At 45.4% G+C, this 26,060-nt stretch overlaps 1 protein-coding gene across 2 annotated transcripts in view; it reads left to right on the top strand.

Moving 5' to 3' along the window:
- CFAP91 (cilia and flagella associated protein 91) overlaps nt 1-26,060 on the top strand; it is a 51,879-nt gene that overhangs the window by 15,222 nt on the left and 10,597 nt on the right. Inside the window, exons 12-18 of one of the 2 annotated variants that reach the window (XM_075765015.1) lie at nt 1,640-1,756; nt 12,380-12,451; nt 14,009-14,155; nt 17,249-17,470; nt 18,734-18,882; nt 20,087-20,178; nt 23,424-23,743. In XM_075765015.1, the coding sequence (XP_075621130.1) occupies nt 1,640-1,756; nt 12,380-12,451; nt 14,009-14,155; nt 17,249-17,470; nt 18,734-18,882; nt 20,087-20,178; nt 23,424-23,725 (1,101 nt within the window). In that variant the 3' untranslated portion in view covers nt 23,726-23,743. Of the gene's footprint in view, nt 1-1,639; nt 1,757-12,379; nt 12,452-14,008; nt 14,156-17,248; nt 18,883-20,086; nt 20,179-23,423; nt 23,744-26,060 lie in introns of both variants that reach the window. The other variant, XR_012837513.1, reaches the window with a different exon arrangement.

Genomic DNA, 26,060 nt, shown 5'->3' with positions numbered 1-26,060 from the left:
TGCATTATTAACACGGTCCATTTCAGAAGTTTTCAATAATAAAGCATTTTATTCCCTCCACCTAGAAATCTCTCTCCTTTTCTGGAGCCATTAATTATCCTGTCCTTAAAGGTCAGATCCAATATGCAAGAAGAGTTTTGTACAATGACCACTGGAGTTTCAAAACTTCATTAATTTTGCAATTAAATTCTGTGTAACTGCCATCAATTTCCTGTTACTGGAGAGAGAAATTCAGCATAGGATTTTTTTCTTCAGTTTTTCTTCGGTTTCCCTCCCTAGTGAAATACTGTATTAGAACATTTGAAAGAGGGCGAGCGAGAAAAGAAAAAGGTGCACTTTTCCTTGCCGGAATATGTTCTTTCAGTAATAAAGACTATAGATCCAACTCATACAGTAGTAGGATTATAATCCTGAAGGAGCTTTAAATGCACATACTCTCTTCCCTTTTCTTTGCGAGCCGAAGCATGGTGTCCTACAGCAGGCAAGCATTCGCATGCAGTTGGAAATGATTATCTGAATATCTTGTTCTAAGTAGCTTGCGATGGGATGTTGGCAGGACTTTGACTCTCTAAACAGTTTGAAAATGCCTTCAAAGAGTTGAGGCCATGGTGGCGTTTCCACTCCGAGCCTGCTTTGGCTGACAAGGTTTGGCATCTGCCACCGAACAGCTGCAAGCAAGGGAAAACCCACTCTTAATGGACTTGTGGATTTTCGTGGTAGAAGGAAGTTCTCAGGCAAGTTAGTTTCCCTTTCCCCTTTGGTTCACTTGTACAATTGCTGTGGATGCCACTGGGCTGCTGGGAAGTTACAGATGAGCAGAGAAGAGTTTCAAAACATGTTTTGTAAGGAAGGAGTCCTGGGTCATTCAGTTCAACCCTGTGCAGTAACAGTGTATCTTACAAAGACATTTCACTGAGGAGGGGCCACAGAACAGTGACAATATGCTCTTCAAGTGACCCCCTTCATAAAATCTCCTGACCACCTAACGTTTCTAACCCGCAGTAACAAGCATTATACCTATAGTTAAAGGCAAAGAGTCATAACCATTCTCTAGTGATATGTAAACCATAATTAAATAGTGATATTCCTACCCATTTTTCCTGTTTTGAAAGAATCTTACCTCTATCTTACAGGAAAAGAATTAATGTTTTTGTCATTACATAAGGAAAAAACCACACACACAATTGCCTCTGCTTGCATATGGGGCAGTGTTTAATAATGGATTCAATGAGATTCCCATTTTAAAATAAAAAAATAAATCTGAAATATGCTTTTATTTAAGCATGTATTATGTTAGAGATTAAGTTCATACCAATTTTGGATTAATTTTAGGTGACTCACCCTATGCAATTGCTGATGACTTACTTGTAAATATAGTAAAATAACTCTCACTTCCTTCTTACATAGTACTTTGAAGTTCCCATCAGTATCTTCTGACCAACCAATAGCCTCATGTACTGACCATATCCAGTTTTTCAGTTGATGTGCAGTAAGAAATGGAAGCCACAAGCCTGCAAAGTGCAAAATACTTTCAGCTCCCTGTTGAGAGTGTGATTAGCACCAGTCAACATCTAGAGGACTGGCCTTATTGTGCTGTTCTGTCTAGCCCAGTTCTGATTAAATTGTATGTCTATTCCAGGCACTACTGGAGAAGAAGAATAAAGTCAAGGAGCCAAAGAAGCCCCTTCGTTTCCTTGAAAAAGTAGAAAAGCCTGTTCCTCGGCCACCCACTCCAATCCTGGAAAAACCAGCAATTGTAAGTCAGCCCACTTACTTAAACCATCCCGTTTTAGTACTTTTTTTTTCTGTTGATCCCCGATAGTTTCCTACACAGTTGTTAAAGGAATGCCCACAGAAGGAACGAAGTGAGCTTTATCTTTTTTGTGTATATTCATGTTAGAAATAGCCATCGTTATTTCTGAAGACTCTCTTAATCTCTCTTTATTCTATAAAGATACTAGCAGATAAATAATTGAAAATCTTTTACAATATCTGTTCGTCAAATCCTTAGCTAAACTTTATTTTATGAAGACATAAGTTAGTAGACATGTTATTTTCTTGTTCCTGGGGAACAGAAAGGCAGAATCATATTATTATTTGAACCTTCTGATCTGACAACAATATCGCAAGTTTAGTCCCATTGAAGTCAGTGAGACTTTGGGTGCTTAGCACTGAGCATGCACTTCATTAATTTGCTGGAGTGAACTCTTGTCATCATGCAGGATGCAGTCTTTGATGAGCATGCTCCAGTTCACAGAAGATGATTCTTCTGCAGAAATTGAAATAACAGTAATGATGTGTCATGGGGGATGTGACATGCTGTAGGAAAAATCAACTTTTTAGGGGAGCTGCAACTTCTTTTCCTTTCTTGAAGTAATGTACTTAAGAGGTGGTTGCCCCAGTGGATTGCTTGGTCTGCTTATTAACACCATTTTCATGATGTAGTAAGAATCAGACACAATTACCATTTGAACTTGTGAATTTAAGAGTCACACAACCATAAAAGCAAGAGAAAGTCTTAGTAGATCATCCACACTGTCTTCCTTCATGCAGTGTGATGTCCTATGTTTCATACAGTCTATATTAAGATGACCGAAACAAGAATATCTCCTTGGGAAGAGCTTTCCACAGCTTTACTAACTCCTAGGTATTAGATATTGTATTGCAGTGGTAGATTTACACTATTTAGATTTATCAGTTTAGGAGATTTTTAAGTACTTCCAGGTAACATGGAAAGAAATCAGAAAGATTTATCCCCAGATGTAGTCATTCCTGAGTGAGTTTACAGATTATAGGGGGTTTTTTTTAAGAGTTCCAATACAATAGAATTCCACGTAAATGAATTCTGTCAACATTTAGTTTATTTTCAAGTTTCTTGATGTATGAACACATAAAAGAGTGGAGCTCTCCGGTGAAGCTCCATCTGTAAAATCAGGCCACTTCAGCTACTGAAGAGCAGCACTGACGTGGTTTAGCCCCAGCCGCTCGCTCACCCCTCCCCCGGCGGGATGGGGAGGAGAACGGAAAAACAACGGCAAAGCCTCGAGGGTTGGGATAAGGGCAGTTTACTGGGACAGCAAGGGAGAGGGAGAACAATCAACAACAGTGCTGATAACAGATAGTAACAATGGTGATAACAGAGAACGATTTTACCGATCCGACGACCGACCGACCGGACGCTCGACCCGTCCCGGAGCCACGCCGACACGCCGAACCCGCCCCTCCCCGCCTGGCCCCCTTTTATGGGGAGCATGATGTCACATGGTATGGAATAGCCCCCGGCCAGCTTGGCTCACCTGTCCTGGCTCCTTGGGAAATTAACTCTATCCTTGCCAGAACCAGGACATTATCCACCCCTTATTCCATACCATCTACGTCATGCCCAGATTATTTTACAGAACTCATTGCCTTACTCTGTGGGCTATCACTCTAAAATGTCTGTCGAGTTCATTTAGTCCATGGCTTTGGGTTCCATCTGCCATTACAGTCTCTCAGAGCAGGAGCAACGGTGCGTGCAGCTGGATTGTTGCACGCTGCATCCGGAGTCTTCACAGCCGGTGTATCTGGTATGGTCCATGCTCACAGTCTGGATGCCAAAGATGTGATTTTTCGATGAAGTTTCTGGGCACCAGTTGAAGGCAGTTCTAGTTCCATCATCGTGGCACTTTGCTCAGTTTCAAAGTCCATCCTTCATTAGTTTTGGGTGATTCTTATGGTCATACCATTGATACAGTATATCGCTATTAATATCATGCAATTTAATTTATTGGCTATTTTCACCCAAAATCAAATCCCCTTGGGGTACACACCGGACTTCCCCATCTTTTCTCATCACCCACCAAGTGCACCCTGGTCCCTGAGCAAAAGCAATCCCGCAGATGGGCTTGCCTTTGCCTGAAGCAGGGATAACCCAAACTGTTTTACCCAACATATTTTTCATGTGCACTACAGGAACTTTATCTCCTTCTACTGGGCGTGGGAATTTTGACTGGGCAGGGCCAGCTCGATTGGCAGATCCCCTAGTGTTAACTAACCAGGTGGCCTTTGCTAAATGCGTATCCCAGTGTTTGAGAGTCCCACCACCCATTGCCCTCAGGGTGGTTTTTAGCAGCCCATTACACCTTTCAACTTTCCCAGAGGCTGGCGCATGATAGGGGATGTGATACACCCACTCAATACCATGCTCTTTGGCCCAGGTGTCTATGAGGTTGTTCCGAAAATGAGTCCCGTTGTCTGACTCAATTCTCTCTGGGGTGCCATGTCGCCACAGGACTTGCTTTTCAAGACCCAGAATAGTGTTCCGGGCAGTGGCATGGGGCACAGGATATGTTTCTAGCCACCCAGTGGTTGCTTCCACCATTGTGAGGACATAACGCTTGCCTTGGCGGGTTTGTGGGAGCGTGATGTAGTCGATTTGCCATGCTTCCCCATATTTATATTTCAGCCATCGGCCTCCATACCACAGAGGCTTTACCCGCTTGGCTTGCTTGATTGCAGCGCATGTTTCACATTGATGGATGACCTGTGAGATGGCGTCCATGCTCAAGTCCACCCCTCGATCACGGGCCCATCTATATGTCGCATCTCTTCCTTGATGACCTGAAGTGTCATGGGCCCACCGAGCTAGAAATAATTCACCCTTACGCTGCCAGTCCAAATCCACCTGAGCCACTTCAATCTTGGCAGCCTGATCTACCTGCTGGTTGTTCTGATGTTCCTCAGTGGCCCGACTCTTGGGTACGTGGGCATCTACATGACGTACCTTTACAATCAGCTTCTCTAGCCGGGCAGCAATATCTTGCCACAGTGGGGCAGCCCAGATGGGTTTGCCTCTACGCTGCCAGTTGCTCCGCTTCCACTGCTGTAACCACCCCCACAGGGCATTGGCCACCATCCATGAGTCAGTGTAGAGGTACAGCGTTGGCCACTTTTCTCTTTCAGCAATATCTAAAGCCAGCTGGATGGCTTTCACCTCTGCAAACTGGCTCGATTCACCTTCTCCTTCAGCAGCTTCTGCAACTCGCCGTGTAGGACTCCATACAGCGGCCTTCCACCTTCGATGCTTTCCCACAATGCGACAGGACCCATCAGTGAAGAGGGCATATGGTTTCTCATCTTCTGGTAGTTTATTATACGGTGGGGCTTCTTCAGCACGTGTCACCTCCTCCTCTGGCGACATTCCGAAATCTTTCCCTTCTGGCCAGTCTGTGATCACTTCCAGAATCCCTGGACGATTGGGGCTTCCTATTCTAGCCCGTTGTGTGATCAGCGCAACCCACTTACTCCACGTAGCATCGGTTGCATGATGTGTAGAAGGAGCCCTCTCTTTGAACATCCAACCCAGCACTGGGAGTCGGGGTGCCAAGAGGAGCTGTGCTTCAGTGCCAATCACCTCTGAAGCAGCTCGAACCCCTTCGTAGGCTGCCAATATCTCCTTTTCTGTTGGAGTGTAGCGGGCCTCGGATCCTCTATATCCCCGGCTCCAAAACCCCAGAGGTCGACCTCGAGTCTCCCCTGGTGCTTTCTGCCAGAGACTCCAGGTAGGGCCATTCTCCCCGGCTGCGGTGTACAGCACATTTTTTACATCTGGTCCTGCCCGGACTGGCCCAAGAGCTACAGCATGAACTATTTCTTGTTTAATCTGTTCAAAAGCTTGTCGTTGCTCAGGGCCCCATTTAAAATCATTCTTCTTCCGGGTTACATGGTAGAGAGGGCTTACTATCAAACTGTAATTCGGAATGTGCATTCGCCAGAAACCCACAACACCTAAGAAGGCCTGTGTCTCCTTTTTGTTGGTTGGTGGGGACATGGCTGCTATTTTGTTGATAATATCCATTGGGATTTGACGCCGCCCATCATGCCACCTTATGCCTAAAAATTGGATTTCCTGCGCAGGCCCCTTCACCTTACTTCGTTTTATGGCAAAGCCAGCCTGCAGCAGGATTTGGATTATTTTCTTCCCTTTCTCAGAAACTTCCTCTGCTGAGTTGCCCCATACAATGATGTCATCAATGTATTGCAGGTGCTCTGGGGCTTCACCCTTTTCCAGTGCAGTCTGGATCAGTCCATGGCAAATTGTGGGGCTGTGTTTCCACCCCTGGGGCAGTCGATTCCAGGTGTACTGGACGCCCCTCCAAGTGAAGGCAAACTGCGGCCTGCACTCTGCTGCCAAAGGGATCGAGAAAAATGCATTAGCTATATCAATTGTGGCATACCATTTGGCTGCCTTTGACTCCAGTTCATATTGAAGTTCCAGCATATCCGGCACGGCAGCACTCATGGGCGGTGTGACTTCATTCAGGCCACGATAGTCTACCGTCAGCCTCCACTCGCCATTGGACTTCCGCACTGGCCATATGGGACTGTTAAAGGGTGAGTGGGTTCTGCTGATCACTCCCTGACCCTCCAGTTGATGAATTAGTTTGTGGATGGGAACCAGGGAGTCTCTGTTGGTGCGGTATTGCCGCCGGTGCACAGTTGTAGTAGCAATCGGCACCTGTTGCTCTTCAACCTTCAGCAACCCTACAACAGAAGGGTCCTCCGAGAGACCAGGCAAACTAGACAATGGTTCAATTTCCTCCGCTTCTAAGGCAGCTATTCCAAAAGCCCACCTGTAACCTTTTGGGTCTTTGAAATACCCTTTCCGGAGGTAGTCTATGCCCAGGATGCATGGAGCCTCTGGCCCAGTCACAATGGGGTGCTTTTGCCACTCATTCCCAGTTAGACTTACTTCAGCCTCCAACAGAGTCAACTGTTGGGATCCCCCCGTCACACCAGAAATAGATATTGGTTCCACCCCTTCATAGTTCGATGGCATTAGGGTACACTGTGCACCCGTGTCCACTAGGGCCTTGTACTCTTGTGGGTTCGATGTGCCAGGCCATCGGATCCACACAGTCCAATAAACCCTATTGTCCCTTTCCTCCACCTGGCTGGAGGCAGGGCCCCTCTAGTCCTGCTCGTCATAGTCACTACTCACGTCTTGCAAAAAGGACTTAGAGGTCCCTTCAAGAGGATCAGAAGTGCGATCTGGCCTTTCACTTGGTCTGGGGGGCTGCCCGGTGGAAACTGGAGCAGCATTCTTTCTGGAAGAGTCCCTTCTTACAGCTGTCTTGCCTTGTAGCTCATGTACGCGTGCCCGCAGGGTTGAGGTGGGCTTCCCATCCCATTTCCTCATGTCTTCTCCGTGGTCACGCAGGAAAAACCACAGGATACCTCGTGGTGTGTATGCTCTATATCCCCTCTCTGGAGCAGAAAAACGCTTACTCCTAACAGCTGAAATGCGGGTCTGTACAGGTGGGGAGTAAGATATATCCTCTTTGAGTTGCCGGACATCCTGAGACAGTTTCTCCACAGCCGAGACTAGGGAGGAGGAAAGGCTCTCTTCATACTGCTGGAGCCGGCCAGCCACTTCGTCCACTGTGGGTGCCTCTTCACTTTTCCAGTCGATTACTGCCAGTGAGTTGGCGTACGAAGATGGTGCACTTCGCACAAATTTTCGCCACATGGGTCGGGTACAGTGGACTTCATCAGGGTCTGTGGGCAACTGTGCATTGTCCGGATCATAATAAACCATCTCCCGCACAGCTAATTCCCTCAGATATTGAATACCTCTCTCCATAGTGGTCCACTTGCCTGGCCGACATACGACATCTTCACTGAAAGGATACCTTTCCCTCACACTTGACAGGAGGCGCCTCCAGAGGCTAAGGGCCTGTGCCTTCTTCCCAATTGCTTTGTCAATGCCCCCTTCCCTAGACAAGGATCCTAGCTGCTTGGCCTCCCTGCCCTCCAGTTCCAGGCTACTGGCCCCATTATCCCAGCAGCGGAGCAGCCAGGTAATAATATGCTCCCCTGGAAGGCGGCTGAAATCTTTCCGCATATCTCGCAGCTCACTCAGGGACAGGGATCGAGTAATCACTTCTGGTTCTGGCTCTTCTTCTTGTTCTCGTGATGGCCCTGGTTCATCATCATCTTTCACTAAGCGAACTGATTTCCTTGTGTATTTCTTTTTGTGTATAGGGGCAACTGATACTGGTGTGGGTTGATCTTTTGGCTCGACTACAGTGCCTGTTGCGGGGGTTTGGGTAGCTGCAGTGCCTGTCGCAGGGGTTTGGGTAGCTGCAGTGCCTGTCGCAGGGGCCTGGGCAGCTGCAGTGCCTGTCGCAGGGGCCTGGGCAGCTGCAGTGCCTGTCGCAGGGGCCTGGGCAGCTGCAGTGCCTGTCGCAGGGGCCTGGGCAGCTGCAGTGCCTGTGGGTCCGCTCTCTCCCTCTGGATGGTGCTGTCTACTATCCAGCAGTGTTTGATAGATTGTGGCCAGGGCCCAGCACAGCGCAGTAAGTTGTGTCTCCTTAGAATCCCCACAGCATTTTCCTTTCAAATATTCTACCATTTTATCAGGGTCTTGCAATTGTTCAGGAGTGAAGCTCCAAACCATTGGGGGTGAAAAGGTCTCTAGATACCCACCCATACTCTCCCACATGCCATGCCAGCCCTGACCATTCAGCCTTGGGGAAGATCCCTGGGTGGTACTCTTGAAAAGATTTTTGCTAACCCTGAACAGGAGTGGGAAAGCATTCAGGAGACCTAGCAATAGGAATATAATGGCCTGAACATTCCAAGGGTATTCAAAATACTCAAAAATTGTTGTAACCAACCAAAAGGGAAAAGAGGAGGTGAAAGAGTGGGAGAAGGTATCCCCCCCTGTCTTCCCCATAGATTGGGTCCAATTATTAATCAATTCTGAAAGATACTGACCGAGGTACGGGCCTGACCTAAATGCTACATACACATACCAGCTCAGACCCATGACTGTCAATGATATCTTATCATAAGTCATTATCACACAATATAACAACATGAGAACACGAACCCCTCTTCCAGAGGTGATAAACAGCACCGCAGGGATTGCACAGAGTAAACATGGGTTTACAAAACAAAGCCATGTGAGCAAACAGAACATCATTATGACCAGTGACTGTTTCAATAACATCATAAATGCTTTTAACAACTTTGTTTTAACACACTTGGGTCAGACTTGCCGTTATCACAACCCCTCGAGCCCCACGTTGGGCGCCAAAAAGGACTGACGTGGTTTAGCCCCAGCCGCTCGCTCACCCCTCCCCCGGCGGGATGGGGAGGAGAACGGAAAAACAACGGCAAAGCCTCGAGGGTTGGGATAAGGGCAGTTTACTGGGACAGCAAGGGAGAGGGAGAACAATCAACAACAGTGCTGATAACAGATAGTAACAATGGTGATAACAGAGAACGATTTTACCGATCCGACGACCGACCGACCGGACGCTCGACCCGTCCCGGAGCCACGCCGACACGCCGAACCCGCCCCTCCCCGCCTGGCCCCCTTTTATGGGGAGCATGATGTCACATGGTATGGAATAGCCCCCGGCCAGCTTGGCTCACCTGTCCTGGCTCCTTGGGAAATTAACTCTATCCTTGCCAGAACCAGGACAAGCACAAACATCTCCTGCCTTGCAGAATCAAAGTAAGGTTTCTCCTACCAGTGCTGCGAGAAGCAGTGAAAGCAAGGCTCTTCTCTGTTGTTAATGCTTCTCTTCCTGCCATACACAGGTACAAATACCAACTGCTAAGTGCACCAGCCTCTTCCATCTAGAGTTGAGGATCTCAGAAGGAAAGTATGCCAGAGTGACAGGCTGGTGACATGGACCACAAAGGATATAAAAGGAAGCAGAGAGAACGGAGGCACTCCCTAGCCACAACAAGCTCGCAGAGCGCCTCTGAATTCCTTCACTGGTTTACCACTTTCTCCCAGCCCCCTCTATTTTTCAGCCTGCTCCTAGATCCTTCCATATCCTTAATTCTTTTTTTTTTCTTTTTTTTCTTTTTTTCCTTTTTTTCTTTTTTTCCTTTTTTTCTTTTTTTCTTTTTTTTTTCTTTTTCTGCAGGGCATGATAGGCTTTCCATCTGCCCTCACTCTTTCCTGCTGGTCTGTAGCAGGCAGATGGAGAAGCTGATGATTACCCTTGCTAAGGCATCATTTGCAGCACCGAATGATACAAGTACAGAAATTTGCATCCTATAAAAATTTAAACCAAATCTTAGTTTAAATCAAACCAGTAAGTTTGGCTTACCTGTCCACTATATGTGCCATCTCCGTTTCCAAAATTCTGTCCTGAAGGGGTGTGGTGGGTTGACCCTGACTGAGGGCCAGGTGCCCACCAGAGCCGCTCTATCACTCCCCTCTTTCATTAGACAGGGGAGAAAAGTACAACGAAAAAAAAACTTACGGGTCGAGATAAGGACAGGGAGAGATCATTCTCTAATTATCATCACGAGCAAAACAGACCGAACTTAGAGAGGGAATTCATCTTATTTATTACTAAGCAAAACAGAGTAGAGGAATGAGAAATAAAACCAAATCTTAAAAACACCTCCCCCCACCCCTCCCATCTTCCCGGGCTAAACTTCACTCCCGGCTTCAACATCCGCCCCCCTCAGCGGCACAGGGGGACGGGGAATGGGGGTTACGGTCAGTTCATCACACGGTGTTTCTGCCACTTCTTCATCCTCAGGGGGAGGACTCCTCTCATCCTTCCCCTGCTCCAGCGTGAGGTCCCTCTCACGGGAGACAGTCCTTCACGAACTTCTCCAACATGAGTCTCCTCCACGGGGTGCAGACCTTCAGGAGCAGACTGCTCCAGCGTGGGTCCCCCATGGGGTCACAAGTCCTGTCAGCAAACCTGCTCTGGCGTGGGCTCCTCTCTCCACGGATCCACAGGTCCTGCCAGGAGCTTGCTCCAGCGCGGGCTTCCCACGGGCTACAGCCTCCTTCAGGTGTCTCCACCTGCTCCAGCATGGGGTCCTCCACGGGCTGCAGGTGGAATCTCTACACCCCCTCATCCTCCCTCCATGGGCTGCAGGGGGACAGCCTGCTTCACCATGGTCTTCACCACGGGCTGCAGGGGGATCTCTGCTCCGGTGCCTGGGGCACCTCCTCCCCCTCCTTCTGCACTGACCTTGGTGTCTGCAGAGTTCCTTACATCTTCTCACTCCTCTCTCGGGCTGCAAAAGCTCTCTAACTGTTTTTTCTCTTTCTTAAATATGTTATCACAGAGGCACTGATGGGCTCAGCCTTGGCCAGCAGCGGGTCCGTCTTGGAGCCGGCTGGCATTGGCTCTGTCAGACACAGGGGAAGCTTCTAGCAGCTTCTCACAGAAGCCACCCCTGTAGCCCCCCCACTACCAAAACCTTGCCATGCAAAACCAACACAAGGGGTTTCACACTGTAGACAGCTGATGTGGTATGTTTTAGGTCTCTAACTGGACAGGAAATTCACCCCCTCTTTCCAGAGGAAATACAAAATCATAAGGCAGTCTTTTGGCTAGTTCTGCTTTGCTTCTCCTGGGTGGTGGTGTGGAAAGGCAGGAATACTTCCTTTTCCTTTTCGAAAACTTAATCTGCAACATCTGACTAAAAACAGACACTAAGATTCAAGCCCACACCACTTCTCTCATCCCACACTCTTCCCTGTTTTTCCAGCACTTCTAAAATACCACATTTCAATGCAGAGCTCATGGGCTCTTTATTAAAAAATCATCCTTGCAATTTTTAGATTTCTTTTTATCTTTCCCAGGCACCCAATCGGGTTTTTCCTTCTGCTACTGTCAACTCCAGACTAGAAGACCCCTCAGTAAGAAAAAGTGCTTCCAGTTGTTCTTCCTCTAGTTAAAATAAGCCTTTTTTTTTTTTTTTTCTTCTATGATCATGCTCCCTTTCCCACTCCATCATTCTTCCAAGTTGGTATCAGTCACATAATGTTAGGTCAGTAAAGTTCTCAAAGAGACAAATCACAATATGATGTAATTAATTTTCTTTCCAAATTATCACTTTCTGAGTCTTAAATTTACTGAGTTACTCCGATAAAGGTCATCACTGGAATAAATATCAAAAGAAACATCATATATGTTCCCTTTTAATTTAATCTCTTTATTTATGGTTAACAGTTCTCTTGCACTTCCTTCAATAATAATTCTACCCCCTTAGTGTCTTGACCTGTTAAATTTATGTAGCAGTTTCAGTCAAGCTACAAATAGTACCTCTAATGTATAATTTTCTCCATCAACATCTCCTTACTATTAGGTACGCTTATCTAAAGACCCTCTAAAATCTCTTAAGATAATCTAATTATACAGCCTTTCTCCTCCATATCTTATAAAACATGGAAGTACAATATTATTCTGACTAACCTTCCTTTCCATAGAAATTAGAAGAATGGTGTTCAGAAACAACTGAGAAAAAGCTGGATATGAGTTAGACTTTTTGATAGTTATATAATCTATATAAATCTCAGTCTCCAAAGACATAATTAATTATTGTGTGGATATTTGTTGTGCTCCGGCAGGAGGAAGAGGAAACAGAACTGGCAGTGATCTGTCTGCAGAAGTTGCTCCGAGGCAGGGCTATTCAGAACATGGTATTCTGTCTCTCTTTGTTTATGTCTCTCTTCAGAATGATGGGAACGATTAAGGTGTGTTTGCAATCTTTCTTCCACAGCACTTATCAAAGGTAATGAGGCTTCTGCAGTATATCCTCCTGTACATTATCTGAAGTCCTTCAAAGCTGAAGTCTTTGCTCTCCAGCCCAGGTTTATTACAGGAACTTCTAGGTTCCTATACATGCCTGTGAATGTCTCCCTGTTCCTGCCATGCCCTATGCTCAGCTGTTTAATTAGATGCTTCATAGCAGAATTACTCAAATGGCAAATTCTAGACTAGCTCTGGACCATGACTACATTTTGCCTTGATTATGCTAAGATCACAGGCCTAAGAAGCTTCCCACATCCCAGCAGGGCAGTTTGTATTTCATACCATCTTTCCAGTTTCCTGTGATGGTGAGCTAAACCTTAGATGAGGAGCAGTTGAAGCATACCACCACGATTTCCAGCAAGTACAGGACCCATCGTTCTGTTTTCAGTGGAGTAGAAGTGGGTCTAGGTAAAAATTGAGTAGCCACACCTCGTGGGCTTTATATTAAGCAAGCCTGTCACTTTTGATCAGACCAGTCCAGAGGTTTTGTTTTCATGCCTGCTGCTTCTTTCTGGATCATTGGTATTCCCTCTTGCACTAATTGTTTAATGTTTGTGAAGTGTTCCTATGTGGGACCCTGACCCGAGCTTTAGCAAACAATGCAATACTGTGAAAGTGGCTTGAGGTGGAATATAGACTTCCCAAGTCCCCTCCCCTTCTGTGGTGATCTATGAGAACGATGTTTGATGCCATTGCAGGACTGTTGACTTTCACACCATGAAATGTCCCATCTTTTTTAGGAATCTCCTTCCAGCTACTAATGTATCAGAAATACCTGACTCAGTTGAACAATGATGTAAGCAAGGTTGAGTGATCCTCTTGTTGCTGTTGTCCTGTTGGAAGAGAAGGGGAATAAAAAGAAGACAGTGTCAGGCAAGGGGTGGGCCACAACCCCTTAAGAGGGACAGCACCAGTGTCAACAACCTCCTTGCCAATTTCTTGCTTTAAGCTGTTGCTGGACTCCCTCAAAACAAAGGTCAGAGAACAGTAGATGTTGAAACAGGAGACATCTAACCTAGGACTGAGGAAAAGGGACAATGCTCACACTGGGAAGCTTTGACATTGAGGCTGGTAAAACAGAATATCCAGAAGGATATTCCCCTTTTTGCTTTACATTGGTGTTGCTGCTCTGCATTCCAGTGGTTTGAGTTCTGGGTGAAGCCAAACAGAATGAAAAAAGATAATAAAATAATTCTTTTATAACAAAGTAGCAATGGATCATCTATACTCCACAGCAGATTTTCATCTTCCATGCAGAAGGGTTTAGGCAAGATTTACTTGACAGCAGTAGTGTTTGCCTAAATGCAGCCATAAATTTCTTAGAGAACTAGGTCTTGGAAACAGCTGACCCTGCAACTTGGAGAAAAAGGGTGTACTCTGCTGGCAAAGCACATTGATCTATATTCTCCATTTAATATGCTTGGTTGTTTAACTGTATTTTAAAGATGTTTCAAGAGAAGGAGAAGCAGCTGGACCTGATCAGAGAGCTGCGCACCACTCACGCACTCCAGAAGGACGGACAGCTGCTTTTGAAGGCAGAGGAGCAAATGACACTGGCCCTACAGCAACAGCATGACTTGCAAATGCACAAGGTTTGCCTGTATAGATGGGAGGGCTGATTCACAACACTGTCCTGACCAGGCACTCTGTGCTTGCAGTGCCACCAACACTCTCGCATTTCATTTCTTTTTGTTTTCTATTATCCGCAGCACAGAAGGCAGCCCAAGTAACAAAAATGCTCTCCTAGCACAGGCCAAGCATTGAATGCCTGAGGGGCTAAAATTGCTCTCTCTGCTGTGGGAGCTCTGGGGAATCTCAGAAACAGACTGAGGCACCCTGACTACAGCTGCTACCCAGGCTGCACTTGCTTTGTTTGCAGACAGAGCACTTATTTGTATTTACAGGGCTTTGAACAACTGTCAGATGAACCTCAGTTTTCCCACATTTCAATCCATTTGACTGGTGCTGTGACCTGGCATCACAATACATGCTTGTCACTCACATCTGTCAGATGTTTTACTGAATGTGTGTTACTGCTCTGTCATTTCCCTGTTCTTTTTCTAGCTTGGCACCCTCTCAGGCTCCTCCTCAGGCATAAAACATCACAAAATAAGCCAAAGCAGACTTACTTTGTAAATCTTGCTGGGCTCAAGACTTCTAGGACCTTAGCAATGGTGTCGCATTGTTGTACTTGCCACTGTTATGGAGAGCAGAGAAATTTCGGGCTCCATCCTCTGCCATGGATCTAGTGAGAGCTGGGGATGCAAATTCCCATCCTATTTCCTTGCAGGGCCACAACCTTCCAGAGCAAAGTGAATCAAATGGCAGACGTCGGTCTGAAATGGACCATAAAGAAATTTTGTCCAGACTTCACTGCATCTCCAATATAGAGTATCTATCTCCCGCATTCCTGCAGATTTTCCTATAGTTTTTACTGATCTCTTGTTTTCTCAGTGACCAGCTGTGAGGCAATTCTGCAGGTTCCAGATTATTGTAACAGCATCCACTGGCCAGCAGGCCTGGCAGAGATAAGCCAGACCACTGCTTCCCACTGGGTGGGCAGCAACAAAATTTCCCTTCAGATCTCAGTAAAAATTGAATTGGATGGCTGTTTTACTATTTATCATTTCCAGATGCTTCCTCATACACAGGGAGCCCAGGTGTGGAATGCAGGAATACAGAATTTTTCTACTGAGGAATTAAGAGACAAATAAAAGTCTGAGGCGTTAGAAACTTGAAATGCTCCCTCTCTTCTGGAAGCTCAGGTGAGAGTGAAGAAGAGAGCAGTTCAGGCACCATAATGACATAGAGAAGCAGAGAGAGCAAATGGTAAAGATGTTGACCTCTGATCTCAGAATTTCCTTTTGGGAGAGCCACTATCACCCTCTGCTGGTATCTCTCTCCTCTACTCTTGCATTTCTTTTTTTACTATGTCTCTGAAGGCACACAGTCCAAGGCACAGGTCTCCAAACATTTTGAACTTTAAAACTCTGGTATGCATGTGCAGGAGTTTTCTCTGTGTGTGGCTATTTTAGAAAGTCACTGATCACTCACGGTTCTTTAGGTTTTGGTGGTCATAATTTTTTTCAGGTTTTTGACCTTTCCAGTATAAAAAAAAGGTATTTTTCAAGAAATACTTTCTGCAGAAATAAGATGTAAACTCCAGATAAAATGGTCAAAGATGAGAGGTTGAAAATTTCCAACCTGATATATAACAGAAATCTAAGACAAGAATGGTTCTGGGTTGTTTTCCTCCATTTCACACCAGGTTCAGACACAGCACCTGCAGCAACAAAGGGAAAGCAGTGTATTAGTTCCATGTTTTCCCTCCCTGTGGGCCGCTGCAGTTACTGTGTTGCTGTCCTCCACCTTAAATGCCTATGGCCTAAGCATTGTCACTTCTAGATATGTGCAACACTGACAGTCCTACTTTCTTTGAAACACTGCACGAGCAAATGGCACAGAAGTGAAAGAAAGATGATTTATTACTACTTGTCTGGGATATTTCAGCTCCATTTTGAGTTTTATGTTCAGGTCTACTCTGTTACTGCTTGTTTATTCCAACAGAGACACGGCATCCCAGCCAGCTCCAGACATTCCCTCCTGCCAAGGACTGTGGCTTCATAGTCCATACTGGAGATAACGATCTTACCATAGATCTTGTCCCTTTCTGAAGTGCAGTCACACATACCCAACCCATAAAACATGATGTGCTTGGAGCAAGGAGTGAATGGTACAGTAACGCCATACAGTAACGCTGGAATCTAGTCTCAGCTCTGTCACAGACTTTCTGATTTCCCATAACCTGGAATTTTGAGATCTCGTTTGCACTTTTGCAAACTCAATAGAATTACTGTTGACTTGAATTTGTTAGCAGTTAGTAACTTGTACAGTTTTAGGTAATAACTCAGTATCGAAAACTGTAGGGACTCATGGTTGCTTTATTACCTCAGCAAGTTATATCGCTTTGGTTGCATCATGAATGTCCAATCAAGACATACTATTTCACTGAGGTGGCTTTGAACTGTAACAGACGTTTTATATCCTTTGGAGAGGATAGAAATGTGGCTGTACTCACAACTGCACTTTCCTAAACCTTTGCCTAAGCTGTCTACTCATAAAGATTGAGGGTTTACTTCCAAATGCTAGAGAGAGGCTTCGTTTGCCACTTTGGATCCTGTTTTTCTGTTCTGGTCTAGCTAAGCTTAGCACAAAAAGATGGAGTGTATGCAGCTGAAGTAATTTCATTGTCACTTCTTAATCAGGGCAGTGGAGCATTCCCCAGTAACAAGCAGATGGCCTCAGCAACTATTCTGATTATACTCACAGCCACAAAAGCAGTTCTTAATAGCTGAAATACAGTGCGTCTAGTGCTTTATCTCCTCCCACCCACCCAAGCGTAGGGCCTGCTTGTCCTAGTGTAACAGTGACAAGACTATTCGCACACTGACTAGTTTTGCCATCTTTTAGCCTCTCTATGCCATCGGAGCCTGTATACAGGAACATTACATGATGCAGAATCCAGGCCAGTGTGTGTAAAACAAGAATGCAAAACTCTTAGGGTCATCCCATGGCTGGTCTGAGTGGATGTTGCTGAGCTGTTTCACATGCCTGTGGTAGTCCTGGGACTTCAAACAACATTCCTGGGGTTTGTAACACAATTCTTTGCATTTTTTTTTAAAAAGCTGTCATTAGTGGAAAACCACTTGGCCAGGGAAGAAGGAAGGGTACTGGCGAACATGTTTGATTTCCTGTCCAAAGAGCTGGTGAGGCTGCAAGAAGAACGGAAGATCCACGCTTTTGTCATGCTGGCGGAGAGGCAGAGGCGGGTGCGGGAAGCGGAGGAGAGCGGACGTCGTCAGGTGGAAGAGAGGCGGCGTCAGGAAGAAGACGAGATTTTCAAACAGGCAAGAGAGGGAGACTGCTGGGACTGTGGGTGGTTTGTAGGAACTGCCTCCCTGTGGGAAGATCCAGATGGAAGGGAGGTGCTTCAGCTCTGACTTTGGTGATGGCTAGTTTTAAAATTGAGGGCAAAGCCTTAGGGAAGAGAGGGTGATTCCTTCCTAAGAGAGTCATGCCCATTAAATTAATGACGATCTGAATACCACTACAGACAGTCCTGTTAGGCATAACATGAAAGGATGTAGGTTTCTAAATTTCCACAGCAAATGCCTGTGGAGAACAGATGCACCTAGATCATCTTTAGGAATAATGCTTTGTCAGCACTTGGGCTGTCCAGCAGAACTACTAGGTGCTCTCCCAGGAAGGATGCCTTTAAGCAAGGTTTTGGAAAGATTTTGCACTGCAAATAACAAGAGGTACAAAAATTATTTTGAAGTAACGATAATGGATGACATAACCTTGAAACCCAGAAACAAAATTCCTGAATTACCGTATTCCATAACTATTCTACAGTCTTATTCCCTAGCTCTTGACTGCACGAAGCATATTTCTCCCAGTTGAAAGGAATGAGTGGGAGCCTAATTGACTAAACCAATAATTTTCAAACTTTGTGGGAGGAGGTTAATACCAAGAGAATCTGGCATCATGTTTATTTTTCCTTTAATTTTAGCTTCTCATCTTTTCTGAATCTCTGAGTGGAAAGCAAGGAGGGTCAAAGTGCTATAAGCTTATGCCCTTCAGACTAGGAGAAGGAAAACACCCATTTGTAGAATCTCTGCTCTACAACCATTATAAGGAAACCAATAATTTTATCTTGGTTTTATTCATGTTACTTTGACTGGCTTGATGGAACCTTTTCCTTCAGGATTTGCTTGAATGAAAGCTGATGAATTTACTGAAGTCAATACTGATGATTATTATTAGGCAGTTGCTCAGGGGACCATCAGAACTGAGGAAGCAACTGCCATTGCATTCACAGAACTAGCCTGCTGCAGCAGAACTGGATCTGCAGATAAGTTTTTCTTCCACCTCTGGTTCTTTCCTGCACTTGTTTCTGTTCGATTACTTCTCAGAAACAATTATTAGAAAATAAATTTTTACACAAGTTATTCTTCCCAGAAAGCACATCTGAAACCAAATCTCGGGCTGGCCTGCCTGAAATTAAGAGTCTGGTGAAAATGACTTGTTCTTGCTTCCTTGGAAATGTTTCCACCACGCTCCTGGCACAGCAATAGGCAGAGGAACAATATCTTGGTGTTTTGTTCCAGGTGGTGAAAGTGCACCAGAGCACTATTGACTCCTACTTGGAAGACATTATCCTGAGCAGCATGGAGAACACAGCTGAAGAACAAGCCAGGGAAGAGATTCAGAGAATGGCTGTAGAAATCAACGACATTGCTTATGAAATGGAAAGCCGGTACGTTATTAAACAGCACGTTAGAGGCTGTTTACAGCCGTTTAGAACCTGCCTGGCGATCTGCATCTGAGGTTACATGTATAGTCTAAGACATGGGAAGGGCAGAGCGATACTGTTCATGATCGCTTCATTAGCGTGACTGCTGTATGGGAACCATGCTGTTACTACCTGGTACACACATATAAATCCATCAGTGCCTTATTTCTATACAGTATGTGCCAGATTCCCTTTGCAAATCACTTGTGGGATCTGTGAATCACGCTTTTTAGACCCCTCCATGCCAATGTGATGCTGTGGCTGAGCTTTAAGCGAATCTGGGAACTGCCAAAGCAATACCCATTCATACTGGTCTTTTCATTTATTTACACTACTACAGAAAATCCGTTTGAAAGAGATGCTAAAAGATACAGCAGCCTTTCATTCTGGGGTGGCTGTTCTTTAAGAAACTGCCAATTTCTATGGGGGTCAGTCATATTGATGGCTGCCTGACAAGGCACTTTGAGTAGAGTAAGTTGTTGAGAACACCACAGTCTTGTGTTTGGCTGGGGCATCAGCAGTGAATACTTTTTAGGACCTGCCAAACCTCCAGTTCAGTTTCTATGCTCTTTTTTTGGAATCAAGCCATAAAAATCCCAATGACACAGTGACTCTCCTATGGTACAGCAGCTGTGTATTTTGTAACTAGATGAATACAACCAGAATGTTGAAATCCTTGGGGAGAATGAAGCGTAGATAATGCATGCAGCCCCTGGGCCAATTGGGAACCCACCAAACACTGGCATCGAAAAGAGCATGGGGACCAGCCAAATGCAGAGTCACAAAAGGGAAGAATTTAGCAAACTCAGCAATGGGCCAAAGACTAAATTGACAAAGATGCAAATCCTCAGAGGTATCTGTGTGTCTAACTCAGTTTGTCATCAGTGAGAACTGGGCTCCTAAGTACCTTTGAGGATAAGAAGTCTAGGGTGATCTCCCCGGAAATATTGCTTTCAAATGCAGTATTGAACACATCAGCACCGCAGTGCAAAGGGGAAGTCACGCTGTCACCTATTTGTAGGATAAAGACAGACCCAGCTGACAGTTACTGCCATGACAATAGACTCCCTTGAAAATAGTGAGAATATTTACAAGGGAGTCTGGTGTTTGCAGAGGTGATCTGGAAAGAAAATTAAAATACTAATACTACTCTGCATCTGTTTTGTAGTCGAACTCGCCTACAGTCAGAAGAGATTGTAGCAGAGCTGGTTTATGATTTCCTAATTCCAGAAGCTGCAAAAATGTCTATCAGAGAAAAAGGTACGGAGTCCAGTAACTTTATTCTCTTCATGAACTGGTTCACCCTCCTCATTCTAGCTCACCAAAAGGAATGATACACTGCCAAGAGTTGTCTCAGTTCTCTGAGATTCCCTCTTTTGCATTCTGCAGGTAGAAAGTTAAGACCTCTGATGCTTTTTCACCAATTTCTCATGACCTTTAGTCTTTTAAAATGGTGGCCAGAATTCAGACCTGATGTAAATTTGGTGTGTCTGCAACAATAAAACTACATGAAAAGCATCAGCCCATTGCACCTTCAAAAACAAACTGGTAAAAGCCTTTAAATAGCATGGCTGTGAATTGTCTATTATATGGCAATTTCTAAAAAACTGTAGAAGTCTTTAACAGGCAGATTACTTAAATATACACCATATGTGGAAGGAAGATTATATGCTTTCCTATGCTTCCCCCACCCCTCTAGTACCCCACCACCACCACCCCCCCCGGACTGGTTGAGAGCCAGAAGCAAAGATAAGGTTTTAGGGCTGGCTGTAGTAGCGTCGTGTTTTAAGTAGATGATCTTACAGTTGTAAAGAATGCTTCTGTTTAGCCAAAATGGAATAGTATCTGCCAAAATGCAGAGGGGAAGGCCCTGGAAACCTGGACATTACATTGAGTATCATGAATAAATGGCTGTTCTTAACTGACATGTTTCCACTGACCAGCACACTCAGAAGACTGTGACTAAACCAGTCACCCATAGAAAGTGGATGTATCTAAGAAAAGCAATTGTACCACAATAGCGTCTGAAGTGGTCCTTGCTGCTGTGTACTTCTCTGACTTGAGAACAAAGGCACGCACTTCATTGGTTTTTTTTCTTGCTTTGTGAATGAAAACACAAACCCTGCAAACACAGTTTGTGGTCTCTGAACTGTGCAAAATTTTTTCTTCCTAGTTTGTGTATTTGTCACAACAACAGTATCTATTCAGCAGCTGGCAATTCTGCATAAGCTTAAATCAGCTCCCTTCTTAGCCCCGCTCCTGCAAGCCTACCAAAGCAGGTGATGTAATTTTAGTCAATGAAGCCTGCAGCTCAGGTACTAACACACACAGGTTAGCTTGTCTCAGAAAGGAGAACAGAAAGAGAAGACCTAGAGGTGGCCTAGGATTCTGGACATACAGAGGTACTATCAAGGAAGAAAATACATACTGGGCTTAAATGCAACAGCAGTTTATGAACAAAGCACCTCCAAAGCACTCCCAAGCAACAGAGGAAAAAAATCTTCAAAATCTGTGATAGCTACAGTGGGTTTGTCTGGAAAGCAGAAAGAGACCCAGACAAAAATGAAAGTGGGTGCTGTTGGAAGAGTTAGAGCAATAGGTGATAAAGTACAAGAGCTCCTTCAAACATGATCAGGTGCAATTTGCCACAATATTCTTGTGACAGCAGACATGAAATGTCAGGAAAAGACCTGGCTCACACTCTCTTCTGCTATTGCTGCATGGGGTGGAGGGGACTCCATACGCTTAAGAGAGACCTGAATTCTACTAAATGTATGCTCTGATGAGCACACCCTGCCATAAACCTCCTGCACAGTGATACCTTCAGGGAAGCAGAATCAGCAGCTATTCCATGTAAATCCAAAGGAATAGTATCAAAGAATGGCATTAGATCTCATGAGCACATCAGTATATTGCGTTTCTGTGGCAGCTTTTAAAGCTTTCCCTATAGCGAGCCAGATTATTCATCACAAAACTGAGTTTTAGCAACCTGGCACATGCTTGAGCATACACCTTCCTTGAAACTAGCAGGAAGGGATCTGAGAGCGCAGTTGTCTGGCTCCCCCACCCCACCCCCCACCCCAGAGGAGCAAATCTATTTGTAGAACAAAGATTTGAGGGCCTGCAAGTAGAGTCTTTGCCTATACTTTAGCTTCCCCTTAAGCATCTCTATTTTGCCATTACCTAGTCATCGTGGGTTTTTTTCTCCTCTTTTTGTCGGATTCCTATGCATAAAAGCAGGGGTTATCCAATACTGGCTCATCCTGGAACCCCTCTGCACCTCACTTCTGAACCCTCCCTCATTGGAAGTAGAAGTCAATGTGCTGATATGAAAAAACCTTGCTTTTAAAAGGATAATCACTCACCAATTTGAGCCCACTTTCCTTTAGATGGAATTCACTGTGGATGGAGGAAGGGACTGCAGCAATACCAGGAGAGTATTCCCAGTATAGTTGATGCAATTCATGCATACACGATTGAAGCCAAAATGCCTTGGGTAGAGAAAGCTCTCTCCTGGGAATTAAGAGCTGGCTGGTGAAGGTCAGCTTTTCAAATGCAAGTGAGATCCAGTTGCATTCATTCATTGCTGACAAAATGGACCCAGGAGATGGATAAACCTAAACAGGATGGGTTAGTAACGTTGAGCAACTGAGTCAGTGACAGTATGCAGAACTTTATGACCGCAGACAAGACACCAGTGGTTCAGATTCAGTTAAAGTACAGCTCAGCCTTACAACATAAACAGACCAAAGCAACAAGGAAGTCTTGGACCTTTGCAGGGAAGTGACACGATAAGAGCCACAGCTTGCTCCTGCAACGTTCTCCACACCCTCCTCATAAGCATGCTATATTTCAGTCCCCGTGATTGTTTACCAGCATCTTAAGTCTAGAGAGAGAAAGAGGGAACAAAGAATATTGAAAAGCAATGAGGAGAACTGTAGGGTGAATGCTTTGGCTCGGGTAATTATTTCCTAAGAGGTGGGCTGGAAATATATACAAATGAGATTGGATGCAAACTGTAACGCACAGTAAAGAACAGTCCTGCAGTAGCAAGAGGATGACAATAAGGTGGGTGACTTAATGTGTCTACTGTCTCCAAGTCTTACTTTGGACTCAGTAAGAGTTTTTCAGTACAGGCAAAATCATAACACAGGAGAGGGCAGATTTCAGCTCTGGTCTTCCAGAGGCCTGCTGCAATTAACAGACACTGAAGGAGAAGTTATTTTAAAGCTTGATAACGGTTATGCCCTAAGCTGGAAAGGAAAACACTTCGGCTGTGCTTCCCACTGTGGGGGCTAGTCTTCAAAGTGAAATGCAAAGTTGGTTGCTGCTATTAGGTGGCAGTAGAACACTTTCAGCCAAAGTTAGAAGGGTGTGATTTTTTTTCCCGGAGATAGGCTTTTCCACGGCTGCAGGAAGGCTAAAAGCTATCCCTCCCCTCTCCCCTGTGGAGAACACTTTGCTGTATGTTTCCAAGTGAAAGCCTTACCTCTGTTTATGCGCAGTGAGGCAGTCCCAAAGAAAACACATCTATGCTGCTCATCAGATCATCCACAGGGGCACAGAGAAGATAGTGGCTGATCTGGCACTACATCAAGAGATATCTGCCAGCAAGATAAAGGGAGATCCTCCTGCTGGGACAGCTAGTGCTGCTTTGAGTGGGACAGCTGCTGGACCAAGTGCAGCTGACAGCACTTGCTCTGCCCCAGTTGCTTGTGAACTAGCTAAACTTCTGCATGAAGAAAGCCCGGGAGACACAGCAGTGAACCCTTCTGATGGGTCTGACAGGGATCCCACAGCCTCCTAGAGAAAGAAGATGAAGCAGGTGAGTTTCCCTTCCCCTCTGTGATTTGAGCTCAGAACATGGTGAGGGAGAGGGAAGCACATTATATTTACTTTTTTCAGGACACTCAGAATGGAAAATCCTCTCTCTCTCTCTTGGGCTGTCCCTCCTGCTGCCTGCCAGCAATGTTGTCCTGGAACCTCTCTGTGCACATCTTGGTGTGGCAGCCCCAGTTCAGCCCCCTTCACTCCCTCCCCAAGTGGCTTTGGACCTCATGAGCTAATTTTCCTCTTCTAATTATTGAGAGGCTTGGAGTGAGAAAGCAGTGTTTGCATTCCTTGTTTGTTTTCCTGGCACAGACCAATAAAGATCTGCACCTGGGCTTTTGATGGTATTTCCTTGCATCAATAACGTTAAATGAAAAAATATTCAGCAGTGGGAAATTTTGAGCTGAGACCATACACAGAATCTTTTCTCAAGCATGTCCCACTGATTTCCTTAGCAGAGTAAAGCAGGGTGTCTTCCTGCTTTAGCGCTGCTATTAATAAAGCGTTGAAGTTGAATGAAAACAGTCAGATCTTGCATCATCTTTTCACGTAATTAGTCCTTGCATAAAGAAGAGGTGCCCTTGACCTCAGCAGAGTGGTTCCTGCCAACCAGGCAGCGTCTGGCACTAATAACTAAGGCTAGGTGATAGCCGAATGACACGGCAGGGCTGCTGTAGCTTGTGCAAAGAACCCATTAGGCAGCGCTTACGGCTGTTCCAGAAAGGTTACTCTTTGGGCTGACCTCTTCTTGCTTTTTATCATCCCAAAGGAGTACGGTTCTGGAAAGAATCTTATTTTTCTTCGAACGGTGTTAGTCACTCTGGCTTTCTGGCTCCAGGGGGGCTACGCAGAAAGGATGCTGGCTTTGCCTTGTTTGCAAGCATGGGGGTGCTCCAGCTCAGGATGTCAGAAACGAGCAGGCTGCAGACAGGCGCAGTGCCTCTGATCAGAGAGCTGTCAGGGAGAGCTCAGCTCTCCAGCGCTCACCTGTCAAAATTCCTGAGGTCTGTGGGTTTAGCATCTGAAAGGTACATTTACACCGATACCAACATCAAACGCACCAGCTTTTGGAGGAGCGGGCACAGCCACACCACTGCACCCAAAATGCTTACTCATTGATGGCTACAACTTATGCAACAAATAGCAGTATTAGCTCTCGGTGCTGACGTGATAATGGGCTGATCTCTGCGTGCTGCCATCATTTCTCTGTAACTGATGGCCTGTTCTTTCTGCTGGGTCTGTAAAGCCCCAGGTATGGTCCAGCTAACTAATCCTGAACATAGCACTGCTCCTCTGGAACACAAACCAGCAGCTGGTCAAAAATTCAGGCTCATTAGTGCATTCCTAGAAAAATTTTGCATCAGATTTCTGGTTTGTGGATTAGGCTGGAAGGGGGATTGGCAAGGGAGAGAAGGAGAAAAAACATCTGAATAGCCCCGATTCCACTGAGCTGTAAGTAAGAACTGGAGAGAGGGGACTGAGAGCTGCACCAAGAAACCACTGCTGGTCTCTGGATCGCTGAACCAGGGGCAGCAGGTGACTGGTGGGGTCAGGCAGCCTTTAAGTACTGCAAAGTCTGGCAGGAGTCAGATACGGGTGGTGAGTTTTGGTTAGGACTCTGTGAGGATGATCCCGTTAGGCTTTGGGGATTTGGGAAAATTCTCATAGCGTACATAGCTAGTCAGTAAAAGGGAAGGTAGCAAATGCAAACGCATAGAAAGAAACTCCACAGTGTGGGAGGAGAAGCTGTGCAGGGATCCGCTCTTTGGGCACCTTCGACAAATTTAGCCTGGTTGAAAGGGGGGGGGATAATATGAATCACAAGATCCAATGTAATAAGAGAGACATGGAAAACTTGATGCAGCAGAACAGTAGAACAGGAAGACGGATCCAATGAGACATTTACTGTATTTCTGAGATGGTATGTTGAAATAAACATCCTCCATGTGGCTCGTTGTATAATTTGACGTGGTTTTAAAAAGAAAAGAAGTATTCCAACAGGTGTGGGAACGGATTTAGGTTGCACCGCTCAGGGCTTCTGCAGGGATACAGCCCTCTGCATGATGACAAGGGGGCAGGGGACTCCAGATGCTATGCACAGGCTGAGCTATAAATGTCTTAGCTTCTGTAATGATTTAAGGGACACTGTCAGGGTAAAGCCATCTTTTCCACATGACATTGCCTAGCATGTAAACTGAAGGCCACGGCAGGATTCCTGCAGGAAACTGCTCTAGAAACTGCCTTCAATTGTCATGTGTGGGGTTTTGGGGGTTTTTTCAAGCTTTGCAGAATGTGCTTTGAGAAAGAAAACG

This window comes from Balearica regulorum, chromosome 1, assembly GCF_011004875.1.
Source record: "Balearica regulorum gibbericeps isolate bBalReg1 chromosome 1, bBalReg1.pri, whole genome shotgun sequence".
NCBI classification, from domain to species: Eukaryota; Metazoa; Chordata; class Aves; order Gruiformes; family Gruidae; genus Balearica; species Balearica regulorum.
Note: the sequence above shows the minus strand (reverse complement) of the source record. Positions and strands in the feature narration are given on the sequence as shown.